This window comes from Anomaloglossus baeobatrachus, chromosome 4, assembly GCF_048569485.1.
Source record: "Anomaloglossus baeobatrachus isolate aAnoBae1 chromosome 4, aAnoBae1.hap1, whole genome shotgun sequence".
Classification (NCBI taxonomy): domain Eukaryota; kingdom Metazoa; phylum Chordata; class Amphibia; order Anura; family Aromobatidae; genus Anomaloglossus; species Anomaloglossus baeobatrachus.
The window spans coordinates 8,784,094-8,799,958 of record NC_134356.1 but is presented as its reverse complement, the minus strand read 5'-3'; the positions used below and the strand labels follow the sequence as shown (position 1 = coordinate 8,799,958).

At 48.4% G+C, this 15,865-nt stretch overlaps 1 protein-coding gene across 1 annotated transcript; it reads right to left on the bottom strand.

Annotated features, from left to right (window-relative positions):
* Window positions 1-292: 292 nt before the first annotated feature.
* On the bottom strand, window positions 293-910 carry LOC142300930 (uncharacterized). Its single transcript, XM_075341944.1, has one exon. It carries the CDS (start codon window positions 908-910, stop codon window positions 293-295), a length of 618 nt encoding a protein of 205 aa, XP_075198059.1.
* Window positions 911-15,865: the final 14,955 nt, after the last annotated feature.

Here is a 15,865-nt window from a genome sequence, read left to right as displayed (position 1 = left end):
GGTGGCACTGATCATACAGCTCTGCAGGACAAGGTGGTGGCACTGATCATACAGCTCTGCAGGACAAGGTGGTGGCACTGATCATACAGCTCTGCAGGACAAGGTGGTGGCACTGATTATACAGCTCTGCAGGACAAGGTGGTGGCACTGATCATACAGCTCTGCAGGACAAGGTGGTGGCACTGATCATACAGCTCTGCAGGACAAGGTGGTGGCACTGATCATACAGCTCTGCAGGACAAGGTGGTGGCTCTGAGAAGAGCCTTTGTGTTATGAGGACAGCGGCTGCTGCTTATTTCTTGGCCGCGGGCTTCTTGGCTTTAGCCGCCTTCTTAGCCGGACTCTTGGCTTTGGGTTTTGCCGCCTTCTTAGCCGGACTCTTCGTCACTTTCTTGGGCTTCGGAGCGGCCTTCGGCTTCTTGGGGCTCTTTGCGGCTTTCTTGGCCGCGGCTGCTGCGGGCTTCTTGGCCTTCTTCGGGCTCTTCTTGGCGGCGGCCGGAGCCTTCTTGGGCTTCTTCGGGGATTTGGCCGCTTTCTTGGCTGCCGGCTTCTTCGTGGCCGCCTTGGCCTTAGTCTCCTTGTTGAGCTTGAAGGACCCGGAGGCGCCGCTGCCCTTCACCTGGAGCAGGGTGCCCTTGGTGACCAGAGCCTTGATGGCCAGCTTCAGGCGGCTGTTATTCTTCTCCACATCGTATCCTCCGGCGGCCGCAGCCTTCTTCAGGGCGGCCAGAGACACCCCACTGCGCTCCTTGGAGGCGGACACGGCTTTCACCAGCAGATCGGAGGCGCTGGGACTGGAAGGTTTGCTGCTTTTCTTGGCGCCTCCTGCTGCGGATTTCTTCGGCGCCTTCTTGGATTTGGCGGCCGGTTCAGCGGGAGGAGAAGGAGCGGCGGGCGCGGTCTCTGCCATCGTGAAAGGAAAGCGTAAAATTCAAAAATCTTCTGAAGAAAAACCACTGAGGACGGAGCCGGCGGCGCCTCCTATATATACAGTTACAGTTCTCATTGGCTGAGTGTCCTGAATCTTTTTGGCTGACACTGCGCACAGGCCCCGCCTTCTTCTGGCTAAACAGCGTGAAGCTCCGCCCCCTTTACGTGCCTGTCTGGAATACGGTACCATTCCCGGCCGGCAGAGGGCGCGCTCTCCTCACTCCCCTCCCCCGACATCCGCACTCACCGCTTGTAGCCGTCATTGGTGGAGGCGGCAGACCGGAGCCTGGAGGAGCCGCGGATCTCCCACCGTCCTCCCGATCTGCTCATCCCGGGGCTTCTGCGGCGGGAGCTCGTTCCTTCTTCTCCCGACACCTGTCACCATCACAGGGATCGTTGCCACAATCTGTATCGTGCCGGAAGCTGATTGTACGATGCGGGGCGACCTGTCCTCTATATCCAGTGTGCAGTGTATGGGGCAGCAGCTTGTCCTGAAGAAGAAGTTCATTGACTTCAAAACTCGCTGACATCAAACTACAAGTTCTTCCTCGGATCTTCCGTCTCACACTTTCTTCAGATCGGCAGCGAAGGATTAACCCCTTTTCCTCCAGTTTTACTATAATGAATTGATGACCGTTTCTATGAATGACCGGAAGCAACAACCAATCATTGGGGACATTTCCAGTCTCTGTTTCTCCGTTTCTGCTGATTTCTTCCCAGAGACAGAGCTTTTCTTTTTCTTGGCCATTGACACGTATGAGAGGATGATTGGAGAGGTTCTTGCAGCGCTACATTGTGTGGGGAGAATATTCCGGCTCTGATCCGCACCAACAATCACAGGAAAACGCGGCCAATTCTATCATCATCAGCGGCTAAAAACACTCCGCTCACTTGTACTTGATGCCGGGTCCGCAGCCTACACGGCGCCGTGCACCCGGGACCCGGCACTCTGCTCCCGCTCCGCAGTGACCGGCGCCACAATATGGGAAGTATAATGCACTCTATGGATTACGATTATACAGCACAATCTGGCGGAATGCAACAGTATGTGGAGGAATACAGCATTATATGGGGACTACACCATACTATATGTGGTATAGATCAATATGTTGTATGTATAAGGCACTGTATGCAGGTATACAGCACCATATGGGAGTGTACAGCATTATTATGGGGCTTTATGGCACTATATGGGGGTTATATAATAGTATAAGGAGAAATTATAAATAATATTGGGCTATACGGCCCTATATGGAGGTATTCAGCAGTATATGGGGGTATAGAGCAATATATAGAGGTATAGAGCAATATATAGAGGTATACAGCGGTATATGGAGGTATAGAAGAATATATAGAGGTATACAGCAGTATATGGACGTATAGAGCAATATATAGAGGTATACAGCAGTATATGGAGGTATAGAGCAGTATACGAGGGTATACAGCACTATATGGAGATATAGAACAATATATAGAGGTATACAGCAGTATATGGAGGTATAGAGCAATATATAGAGGTATACAGTGATAAGGCCGTAATTTAGGTTGATGCAATCTAATCATGCATCCCTCTTAACCCCTTCACCCCCGGCCACTAAAACACCCTAATGACCGGGCCATTTTTTGCAATTCTGACCAGTGTCACTTTGACAGGTTATAACTCTGGGACGCTTCAACGGATCCTGGCAATTCTGAGATTGTTTTTTCGTGACATATTGTACTTCATGTCAGTGGTAAATTTAGGCCGATATTTTTTGCGTTTATTTGTGAAAATTTAGGAAATTTGGCGAAAATTTTGAAAATTTCGCAATTTTCAAACTTTGAAAATTTATGCCCATAAATCTGAGAAATATTTCACACAAAATAGTTACTAAATAACATTTCCCACTTGTCTAATTTACATCAGCGCAATTTTCGAAACAAATTTTTTTTCCGTTAGGAAGTTAGAAGGGGTCAAAGTTCATCAGCAATTTCTCATTTTTCCAACAAAATTTAGAAAATAATTTTTTTTAGGGACCACATCACATTTGAGGTGACTTTGAGAGGCCGAGGTGACAGAAAATACCCAAAAGTGACCCCATTCTAAAAACTGCACCCCTCACTCTGCTCAAAACCACATCCAAAAAGTTTATTAACCCTTTAGGTGCTTCACAGGAACCAAAGCAATGTGGAAGGAAAAAATGAAAATTTTACTTTTTAACACAAAAATGTTACTTTAGCCATAAAATTTTCATTTTCACAAGGGAGAAAAGAGAAAGTGCACCCTACAATTTATTGTGCATGTTCTCCTGAGTACGCCGATACCCCATATGTGGTAAAAATCAATTGTTTGGGTGCACAGCGGAGCTCGGAAGGGAAGGAGCGCCATTTGAATTTTTGAACGCAAAATTAGCTGCACTCATTAGCGGACGCCATGTCGGGTTTGAAGACCCCCTGAGGTGCCTAAACAATGGAGCTCCCCCACAAGTGACCCCATTTTGGAAACTAGAGCCCTCAAATATTTTTTCTAGATGTTTGATGAGCACTTTGAACACCTGGGGGCTTCACAGAAGTTTATAACGTTGAGCCGTGAAAAGAAAAAAATTTTTTTTTACCACAAAACTGTTGCTTGAACTAGGTAGCTTTTTTTTTCACAAGGGTATTGGGAAAAAATGCAACATAAAATATATTGTCCATTTTCTCCTGAGTACGCAGATACCTCATATGTGGTGGAAATCAAATGTTTGGACACACGGCAGTGCTCGGAATGCAAGGAGCGCCATTTGAATTTTTGAACGCAAAATTAGCTGCACTAATTAGCGGACGCCATGTCGGGTTTGAAGACCCCCTGAGGTGCCTAAACAATGGAGCTCCCCCACAAGTGACCCCATTTTGGAAACTAGAGCCCTCAAATATTTTTTCTAGATGTTTGATGAGCACTTTGAACACCTGGGGGCTTCACAGAAGTTTATAACGTTGAGCCGTGAAAAGAAAAAAATTTTTTTTTTACCACAAAACTGTTGCTTCAACTAGGTAGCTTTTTTTTTCACAAGGGTATTGGGAAAAAATGCAACATAAAATGTATTGTCCATTTTCTCCTGAGTACGCAGATACCTCATATGTGGTGGAAATCAAATGTTTGGACACACGGCAGTGCTCGGAAGGCAAGGAGCGCCATTTAAATGCAAAATTAGCTGCACTCATTAGCGGACGCCATGTCAGGTTTGAAGACCCCCTGAGGTGCCTAAACAATGGAGCTCCCCCACAAGTGACCCCATTTTGGAAACTAGAGCCCTCAAATAATTTTTCTAGATGTTTGGTGAGCACTTTGAACACCTGGGGGCTTCACAGAAGTTTATAGCGTTGAGCCGTGAAAAGAAAAAAAAAATTTTTTACCACAAAACGGTTGCTTCAATTAGGTAGCTTTTTTTTTCACAAGGGTAACAGGAAAAAATGCACCATAAAATGTATTGTGCATTTTCTCCTGAGTACGCAGATACCTCATATGTGGTGGAAAGTAATTGTTTGGGCGCATGGCGGGGCTCAGAAGAGAAGGAGCGCCATTTGACAGCAAAATTGGTTGGAATCATTAGCGGACGCCATGTCACGTTTGGAGACCCCCTATGGTGCCTAAACAGTGGAGCTCCCCCACAAGTGACACCATTTTGGAAACTAGAGCCCTCAAATAATTTTTCTAGATGTTTGGTGAGCACTTTGAACACCTGGGGGCTTCACAGAAGTTTATAGCGTTGAGCCGTGAAAAGAAAAAAAATTTTTTTACCACAAAACGGTTGCTTCAACTAGGTAGCTTTTTTTTTCACAAGGCTATCAGGAAAAAATGCACCATAAAACGTATTGTGCATTTTCTCCTGAGTACGCAGATACCTCATATGTGGTGGAAAGTAATTGTTTGGGCGCATGGCGGGGCTCAGAAGAGAAGGAGCGCCATTTGACTTTTCAAACGCACAGACGCAGTGCACTGATCGGCCGCTGCAGGACGCACGGTCGGATGCGATAAAAAAAGCGTCGGGGATACGTAAAAAAAAAAGTCACGCCAAAAATTGACCATGGATGCAGATGTTATGTGCATCCCTGATCAGCTCTCGGCGGGACGCACAGACGGATGCCATACAAAAATTGTCGCGAATACGGAAAAAAGTCACGCCAAAAATTGAGCAGGGATGCCGATCCGTTATCTGCATCCCTGATCAGCGCTCGGCGGGACGCACAGACGGATGCGATACAAAAAGCGTCGCGAATACGGAAAAAAGTCACGCCAAAAATTGAGCAGGGATGCCGATCCGTTATCTGCATCCCTGATCAGCGCTCGGCGGGACGCACGGTCGGACGCGATACAAAAAGCGTCGCGAATACGGAAAAAAGTCACGCCAAAAATTGAGCAGGGATGCCGATCCGTTATCTGCATCCCTGATCAGCGCTCGGCGGGACGCACGGACGGACGCGATACAAAAAGCGTCGGGGATACGGAAAAAAAAGTCACGCCAAAAATTGAGCAGGGATGCCGATCCGTTATCTGCATCCCTGATCAGCGCTCGGCGGGACGCACGGACGGACGCGATACAAAAAGCGTCGGGGATACGGAAAAAAAAGTCACGCCAAAAATTGAGCAGGGATGCCGATCCGTTATCTGCATCCCTGATCAGCGCTCGGCGGGACGCACGGACGGACGCGATACAAAAAGCGTCGCGAATACGGAAAAAAGTCATGCCAAAAACTGACCACGGATGCAGATCCGTTATCTGCATCCCTGATCAGCACTTGGCGGGACGCACGGACAGATGAAGTGTAAAAATGGACAGGATACAAGAAAAAAAAAAAAAAAAAAGTTATACTCACAGTACCAAGAGGATCACTGACCAGAAGAGTTGCAGAGGAACAAGAAGGCAGTGAGATAGACAGCTTTACACCAGCAGCAGGCAGGACGTTGGACAGATCAGCAGAAGGACCCAGCGATGGAGGCAGATGTGATCGGGCCAGTGAAGACCTCGGACGACCCGTGAAGGCAGGTAAGAGGACGTCGGGGGGGGGGCAGGGGGGGATGGGGAGAGGGGGGGGCAGAGGGGGGGCAGATGGGGGGGGGTTAGAGGGAGAGCAGAGGGGGCGGAGAAGCAAAGGCAGAAGGAAGGAACCTTGGAAGCAGAATAGAGATGACAGAGGAGGCAGGCAGATCGCGTGGGGAGCAGATCGGGATGCCGGGGGGCAGATCGGGGCGTAGGGGGGCAGATCGGGGCGTAGGGGGGCAGATCTGGGGGGGCACGGGCAGGGGCCTTCACGGGAGCGCGCAGGGGCCTTCACGGGAGCGCGCAGGGGCCATCGCCGGAGCGCAATACTTACCTTTGGAGCTGGCGCGGTGACAGCAGAGGCGGCGTCTGCGGCGGCAGCAGCGGTGGCGTGGTACCAAAAGTACCAGCCACTCCACGCTGCAGCCATGTTGGGGGAGGGTCCCCAGAGCAGCACAGGCCTGGGGAGGGCGGCCACCGGCAGATCAGACCGCCCCACTGCACACTGATTGGAGCGATTGCGCGTCATAGCACGATCGCTCCAATCAGTGCTGCAGGGGCTGGGGGCGGCATGTTTGAGGTCCACCTATGATATGCTGCAGCAGCTGCGGCATCTCATAGCTGGATCTCACAGGATCACACTAATTCGGGCATTATTTTTGCCGAAATTAGTGCGATCGATGTGGTTGGCGGTTCAGATTTGAACAGCCAATCACATCGATCGTCGATAGGGGGTGGCGATGCCACCCCCCCTGGGGTCAAGCAAAGGTCCCCTGCTGTAAGAAACAGCAGGGGACATCATTTGAAAGCCGTTGCTATGGCCACGGCAATCAAATGAAGTTTAGGCCGTAAAATTACGTCCCTGGTCGTTAAGTCACGTTAAAATAGGACGTAATTTTACGGCCCGCGGTCGTGAAGGGGTTAAAGCATGTGATGCTCGTTTATACTCACTTGTGGCAAGTAACAGATGAGGGTAATATGAAGATCACACGTGAAACCAGACAGAAAAGGGAGAAGTTGACTCAATCAGAAGAGAAGAGAAATGTCTGAGAACCGGAGAACAAAAATTGTTTAAAAATATCAACAATCTCCAGAGATCTTGATGTTCCTTTATCCACGGTGTGCAACAGAATAAATATGTTCACAACCCATGGGACTGTAGTTAATGTCTTTAGAAGTAGGCGGCAGGGAAAAATTGAAGAACATTTGCAAAGCAGGATAGTCCGGTTGGTGAATAAGCTCCAATCAAGTTCCAAAAAAATTAAAGCTGCATTACAGGCTCAGGGGCCTTCAGTGTCAGTGCAAAACTATCGGTCTACATCTGAATAAAATACTATGGAGGAGACCCCGAAGGACCCCACTGCTGGCACAGACCTAAAAAAAGGTAGACTGCAGCTTGCCAAAATACCAAGGTGGATCTTTTTGGAAAAGCCAATCATATTCTACTGTGCTGAAAATGGGATGAAACCGACAAAGACAAGAACAAAGGAACTACATTAAAAGTGGAGGGTCAGAGATATTGCTGAAGACTGATCACCGACCTCCATTGTTCCCCATACTGAACAGCTACCGTGTTTTTCCAAAAATAAGATACTGTTTTATACTTTTTTTTACCCCCCAAAAAAAGCATTAGGGCTTATTTTTGGAGAAAAATGTTGGGGGTAAGTTTACTCCCCTCCCCCCAAAAAATAAGCAGGCAGCCCCCCCCCCTTCCCAGGAAGTCACGTGTCTGACCGCAGGTCCTTGCACTGCACTGCACAGCCTCTCAGGATTCTGCCGGCCAGAAGAAAACGGTGTCGCTGGATGTGGTGGGTATGTGTGTGAGATCGAATGTTTGTGTGTGCGATCTGATTGTGTTTGTGTGAGATCGGATGTTTGTGTGTGAGATCTGATGTGTGCGGGTGAGAGCTGATGTGTGCGGCTGATGTGTGCGGCTATGTGATCTGATGTGTGCGGGTGAGAGCTGATGTGTGCGGGTGAGAGCTGATGTGTGCGGCTATGTGATCTGATGTGTGCGGGTGAGAGCTGATGTGTGCGGCTATGTGATCTGATGTGTGTGGGTGAGAGCTGATGTGTGCGGCTATGTGATCTGATGTGTGCGGGTGAGAGCTGATGTGTGCGGGTGACAGCTGATGTGTGCAGGGGTGCGATCACGGCAGGTCCTGCCGCTCAGCATCGGGTGAGTGATAGTAGCGTGCCGCTTTCTATAATGAAGTGTCCTGCAGTATTTTTATCTTTTTTAGCTGCACGGACACTTCATTACTAGTGATGAGCGAGTACTAAAAAGCTCGGGTGCTCGAGGCTCGGGCCGAGCCTCCCAAGATACTCGTGTACTCGGCCCGAGCACCGAGCCCAATGTTATCCTATGGGAGACCCGAGTATTTTTGTGAAATGACCACCGGCAGCATGTAGAAACCATAAAACTGTAAATTTAATAAAAAAAACGTACGTGTGTGTGTGTAAGCGTGCATATAAATATACACGCGGAGTGGAGTGCGGGAGGGGCCGTAGCCGAGCGGGGAAGTGTCGGGCTAAAGGCACTGTCATTCTGTGAGGGCCGGCCAATCACTGCAATTCCACAACAGGGCTGTGGCATTGCATTGGTCTGCCAGCCAATCCCTGCATAAGGGCTGGCTCTAAAAAGAGCGCCAACATGAAGACCACGAGTACAGCACGAGTATCGCGAGATTACTCGGTCCCCGCCGAGTAGACCGAGTACAGTGATACTCGTGCGAGTACCGAGTAGTAACAAGCATACTCGCTCATCTCTATTCATTACTGAACCTCGACTAGGGCTTATTTTCGGGAAGGGCTTATATTTAAGCCTTGCTCCGAAAATGCTGAAAATCCATGCTAGGGCTTATTTTTGGAAAAACACGGTATAGAATCTCTTCTTCCTATACTCTATTGAATCATTTAATTTATTTAATAAGTGAAACTCTTTATACTATCAGACTGGAGCTTGTACATGATGCACAAATCCGACACCAGAGCCATCATTGGTAAATAAATAGGTCACTAGAGCCACATAAATATGGTACCAGAACAACAGTCAGTACATGCATATAATACCAGAACCATAATCAGTACATGAATACATCACAATAACCAGTGTCAGAAAAAAAATTGGCACCAGTATATGTGGCACCCCAGGGTTTGGTTGCCACAGATATACTGTCTAGATTTTGGCGGTTGGTGACTGTTCACATTAAGTCATCAGGCTTTGTCCACAGGCTATTTACTTCATGCAGCATTTGCTTGGACCTGTCCCGCCCACAGCCATGACTCAGTCATGGGTACGGGATTGAAATAGACCAGGTGAGTGCTGCTAAGAGCAGTTCTACTATTCATATGTGAGGCCGTATGGCACATTTTATAAAAATATTTTAGTGTAGGACTGCTTCAAATGAGATTTGCCGTGACGTGGCGAAGCAGCTCAAGAAATTGCAATTTTTTGCCAAAAATCTCAAAATTTTTAAAATAAGTACAGTTTGGAATGTTTAGTGCTGTAGTGCACATTTGGTGCTGCTTTTTTGTTTTTGCCACAGATATACCTGTACCTGGGGAAGGGAAGGATCTCCACATCAGGTAATCCCACAAACAACACATTCCACTCCAAGCCTGGAGGGGGAGCCCTGCAAGCCGAGCTCAGGTGAAGTTCTCTTTAAATTCAAGTCTGGAGGCGGAGTCAGAGAGTTGACAGTTGAGATCGAGCGAGGACAGTGATGACATCAAGATGGAGAGGGCTGTGCTAAGCCCGTACGAGTACCTATAAGACAGACTGAGGGATCGAGGAGTGAGGCAAAAGAGGAGTGACCGGGGAGGCGGAGCCAGACCGCTCATCCCCGAAGAACAGCACTGACTACCGGACACCGGTGTCCCAGATTGTGAGGGATCAAATCTGCCCAGCAATAAAGACCGGAGGCCAGGGAGACTATAGATCTCCTGGCCGCAGCAGCACCTGAAGGCAAAGCCATTTTACAGAGCTTAGAGACCGCAGTGAGTACAGCAGTGCCCTTTAGGCTGCTTTCACACATCCGTTTTTTGCCATCAGGCACAATCCGGCGAAAAATTGATAAAACTGATCCGTTTTATGCTCCATTGACTTGTATTAGCGCCGGATGGCCTTGCTTCGCATGTGGCATCCGCCGGATCTGGCAAAATTTCTTGGTCCAGCTGACGGAAAGGATGCAGCATGTAGCGGTTTTTGTCTCCGACAAAAACACGGACCACGCCGGATGCAGCGCCTTCCGGCATATTATATAAGGCTGCTTTCACACATCCGTTTTTTGCCATCAGGCACAATCCGGTTTGTGCCTGATGCAATGGATTAATCGCAGATTGTGTAAAAACTGATGCAACGGATAAAGCAAAAAACGGATCCGCTTTTGTTTTTTTTTTTTCTTTTTCATGTCAAAAGTAGAGATGAGCGATGGTCGAATCAAACCGTTCGCCGATTTCAAATTCGAGTGATTTGGGCGGTGTTCGAGTCGTTCGACAAACTTGAACGATTTGCTTCAAGTTCGGCAGTTTGAGTTATGTTAGATAACGGTTCAATCACCAAAACCGTGGCTTTTAAAAGTAAGGCTATGTGCGCACGTTGCGTATCTGCATGCGTCCTGCGTCCCCAGCACAATCCCACTTTCTTTCCTACTCACCGAATCCGGGGGCGCGGCGCTGCACGGCTGTCACAAAGCTACGGCGGCTTTTCCTCTTTTGAAAATGGCTGCCGCTCATTATTTAATCTGGTATTCCCTGCTTTCCCCGCCCACCGGCGCCCATGATTGGTTGCAGTCAGACATGCCCCCACGATGAGTGACAGATGTCTTACGGCAACCAATCACAGCCACCAGCGGGCGGGTCTATATCGTGCAGTAAAATAAATAAATAATAAAAAAAATTGCGGTTCCCCCCAATTTTGATACCAGCGAAGATTAAGCCACACGGCTGGAGGCTGGTATTGTCAGGATGGGATGCGCCACGTTATGGGGAGCCCACCACCCTAACAATATCAGCCAGCAGCCACCCGGAATTGCCGCATCCATTAGATGCGACAGTCCCGGGACTCTACCCGGCTCATCCCGAATTGCCCTGGTGCGCTGGCAATCGGGGTAATAAGGTAAGGTTAATCATCACAAGCATCTCCTCGAGACACCTTCCATGATTAACCTATAAGTGAAAGTAACTAAACGCATACACCCGAAAATATCCTTTATTTGGAATAGAAGACAAAAAAACCCCTCATTTACCACTTTATTAATCACAAGCACACATCCAGGTCCGAAGTAATCCACACAACGCTTTCAGCTCTGCTACATGAAGATGACAGGGAGCGCTGTAGAACACGAGCGCTCTGTGTCAGCTCCACGCAGCAACTGACGTGAGCCGCGCTGTCACCGGAGACTTCACCCAGGTAGTGCCTGTGTGTGTGCGAGGATGATGATGGGCGCAATAGTGCATGTGTGTGCGGTGATGATGATGACTGCGGTAGTGCCTGCGAGTGTGTGAGGATGATGATGAGTGTGCTAGTGCTGATGATGATGAGTGCCGTAGTGCCTGCGTGTGCGAGAATAATGATTAGTGTGGTACTGCTTGTGTGTGCGAGGATGATAATAATGAGTTCGGTAGTGGTTGTGTGTGCAGTGATGAGGATGGGGGTAGTAGTGCCTGCATGTCTCTCTCTCTCTTCCTTATCTCTTCTGTCTCTCTCCTCTCTCTCTCTCTCTCCTCTCTCTCTCTTCTCCCTCTCTCTCCTCTCTTCTTTCTCTCTTCTGTCTCTGAGACCTCGCCATGATCAGCTGATACTATCAGTCGAGCGGTGAGGCCGGCTTTTTACCGCCCGGTCGGCCAAACTATCAGCTGATGCTGTCGGACAGGAGTCTGCACAGAAATGGGTAGAGGTTTTTTTTTTTGCACTGATGCATCACCTGATTGTATGAAAGCCGTTTATACAATCAGCTGCTGTGTCATGTAATTCAGGCCCTTGAACCTGACACATCATCTGATCGCTTTTCCTTCCAGCAAACCGATCAGATGATATTGGATCCGGATTGGACGGCATGGGACCCTTGACCCAGGATTACTGCGGAGGGGGGTTCTTTATTTCAATAAAGATGGAGTCACTAATTGTATTGTGTTTTATTTCTAATAAAATATTTTTCTGTGTGTTGTGTTTTTTTTCTATCTGTAGGAGAAATTCATGGTGGCCATGTCTAATATTGGCATGACACCATGAATTTCGGGCTTAGGGCCAGTTGATAATATATAGCTAGCCCTAACCCCATTATTACCCAGCAAACCTTCCAGGACAGCTGGAAGAGTTGGATTCAGCGCCAAATGACGGCGCTTCTATGAAAGCGCCATTTTCTTGGGCAGCTGCGGACTGCAATTTGCAGCAGGGGTGCCCAGAAAGCTTGAGCACCCTGCGCTGCGGATTCCAATCCCCAGCTGCCTAATTGTACCTGGCTGGATACAAAAATTGGGCGAAGCCCATCATTTTTTTTAATTATTTCATGAAATTCGTGAAATAATAAAAAAAAATAGGGCTTCCCTATATTTTTGGTTCCCAGCTAGGTATATATAGGCAGCTTGGGGTTGGGGGCAGCCCGTAGCTGCCTGCTGTACCTGGCTAGCATACAAATATATGGCGAAACCCATGTAAATTTGGGGGGGGGGCAATAAACTCCTGCAAACAGTCCTGGATGGAGTATGCTGAGCCTTGTAGTTCTGCGGTCTGCTGTCAGTATGGAGGAGAGGAGACAGCAGCTGCAGAACTACAAGGCTCAGCATCCACCATCCAGGACTGTATGCTGGAGGGAGAGGCAGGGGGAGCAGAACTGCAAGGCTCAGCATACTTCATCCACTAGTTTATGCAGGAGAGCAGACAGCAGCTGCAAAACTATAAGGCTCAGCATGCTGCATCCAGGACTGTATGTTGGAGGGAGAGACAGGGGGATCAGAACTACAAGGCTCAGCATGCTCCATTCACTAGTGTATGCAGGAGAGCAGACAGCAGCTGCAGATCTACAAGGCTCAGCATACTCCATCCAGGACTGTATGCAAGAGTTTTTGCCCACCAAAAAAATGACATGGGCTTCGCCATATTTTTGTATGCTAGCCAGGTACAGCAGGCAGGTACGGCTGCCCCCAACCCCCAGCTGCCTATTTGTACCCAGCTAGGAACTAAAAATATAGGGAAGCCCTTTTTTTATTATTTCATGAATTTCATGAAATAAAAAAAAAAACGACATGGGCTTCGCCCCATTTTTGTGTCCAGCTAGGTACAACTAGGCAGCTGGCGATTGGAATCTGCAGGACAGGTTGGCCCGAGCTTTCTGGGCCCCTCTGCTGTGAATTGCAGTCCGCAGCCGCCCCAGAAAATGGCGCTTTCATAGAAGCGCCATCATCTGTTGCTGTATCTAACTCTTCCAGCAGCCCTGACACCGGGTGGCTTGCTGAGTGATACAGGGTTAATACTAGCTTTGTTTTACTAGCTAGTATTAAGCCAGAGATTCCTAATGTCAGGCAAGTTTGACCCGGCCATTAAGAATCTCCAATAAAGGGTTAAAAAAAAGACACCACACAGAGAAAAAATACTTTAATAGAAATAAATACACAGACACACTTAGAGACTCCATGTTTATTACTCCCTCTCACCCCTCCACGATCCTGGTCTTCTGTCTTCTTTCTCCTTCAACCCATGCAGCTCTGCTACATCAGACAGCACTGCATGGGAGAAAGACGCTGCTGCTCCCGTGCAGTCTAATCACTCAGTGAGTGAGCAGAGGCTGCTGGCTGTAAGCAGTGACGTCAACGCTGCCACCATTGAAATATTAATCTGACAGGTGGGTTACTATAGCAACGGTGATCTCTGATCACCTGATTCCCGGTGCCGCTATTCACCAGCTGTGGCATCCAGTCCTTGCATGTGGGCTGACTCTGTAAAGAGTGCCCACATGCAGGAACAGGGAAGCCGACCATGTGTTAGAGCATCTCGCCGGTACACGGAGATGCTCAAATGAGTACCGCGTAATGAAGAGATGCACTGACAGGACCTAGTATGACGTCTAGCCATGTGACCAGTCTGTAGCCAATGAAATAATAGACACGTCACTGGTCACATGCTAATAAATAGGAATAACGTTTGGAACACCATTCTAAGTCCGAACTGGGTGCAAAAACTTAAAAAAACATCACTATGGGGAGATAAGGTATGCACACCAGTGACTATGTAAGGGGAATACATGAAATAGCAGAAACTGCTGTGTGAATACTGACGTGAAAAATCCAATAGCTATTTGTAAGAGTGAAAATGTGAAAAATGGAATCTGCATTACTGCCATGAACATATGAATCAAGAGAAATTTAGCTACTGAATTGATCAATGCAATAGAGCCCCAACACTACGCCAAAGTATTCCTCTACGTTGGGGTCCCTAGCTTGTGTGTGTCCTCTGATGCAGTTAAATTCATATGTTCAATTCTTGATTCATATATTCATGGCAGTAATGCAGATTCCATTTTTCACATTTTCACTCTTGCATATAGCTATTGGATTTTTCAAGTCAGTATTCACACAGCAGTTTCTGCTATTCCATGTATTCCCCTTCCATAGTCACTGGTGTGCATACCTTATCTCCCCATACTGGTCACATGCTGTGACAACGTCACGGAAGGTCCTATCATCAGTGCTGGTTACCGGTAGGGCACAGCGATGATCGGAAGGAAAAGCGGCGGGAGACAGAGCGCAGGACGCGTCGCGGGGACCTGTAAGTGTAATGGCAATGTTTATTAACTGTGTGTGTACATGTATAATGTGTTTGTATGTGGTTGTGTTTGCCTGCCATTGTTTTCAATGGGGTTCGAAGGTGTTCGTCGAACGTTCGTCGAAAGTTCGCCGAACACACCCACCGTTTGACAAACCGAACTCGAACACTAGGGGGTGGCTCATCTCTAGTCAAAAGGAGAGAGAGAGCCCCCATCATCACAGCGCACACCGGCACTACCAACCTCATCATCACCGCACACACCGGCACTACCGCACCCATCATCAACGCACACACGCAGGCACTACCACCCACATCATCAACGCACACACGCAGCCACTACCGCCCACATTATCGCACACACGCAGGCACTACCGCTTCCATCATTATCACACACACCAAGGCACTACCGCTCCCATCATCACCGCACACACAGCAGCACTACCACACCCATCATCATCGCACACACATCGGCACTACAGCCCCCATCATCACCGCTGACGCCGGCATTACCTGAGTGACGTCGCCGCTGACAGCACGACTCACTTTAGTTGCTGCGTGGAGCTGACAGTGAGCGGTCATGGTCTGTGGCCGCTCCTGTTAGCTTCCGATGTAGCACAGCTGAAAGCGTTGTGGGACCTTTGTGGATTACGTCGGACCTGGATGGGTATTTGTGGGTAAATAAAGTGGTGAATGAGGGTGTTTTTTTTGTCTTTTATTTCAAATAAAGGATTTTTCGGGTGTATGTGTTTATTTACTTTCACTTACAGGTTAATCATTGGGGTATCTCATAGACACCTGCCATGATTAACTTAGGACTTAGTGACAGCTATGGGCTGCCATTAACTCCTTATTACCCCGATTGTCACCGCACCAGGGCAATTCGGGATGAGCCAGGTAGAGTCCCGGGACTGTCGCATTTAATGGATGCGGCAATTCCGGGCGGCTGATATTGTTAGGGTGGTGGGCTCCCCATAACGTGGGGCTCCCCATCCTCAGAATACCAGCATTCAGACGTATGGCTTTAAACAAGACGGAATAATAAGCGGCCGACATTTTCAATAGCAGGAGAAGCCGCCAGACCAGTGTGACAGCCGTGCAGCGCCGTGCCGGTGATTGGTGAGTATGAGAGAGGGGGTGAGAGGGGGAGACCGACAGACAGAGAGAGAGA

Bases quoted from the DNA above. Each gene is read 5' to 3' on its own strand.
- LOC142300930 (XM_075341944.1), bottom strand. From the start codon at position 910: ATGGCAGAGACCGCGCCCGCCGCTCCTTCTCCTCCCGCTGAACCGGCC.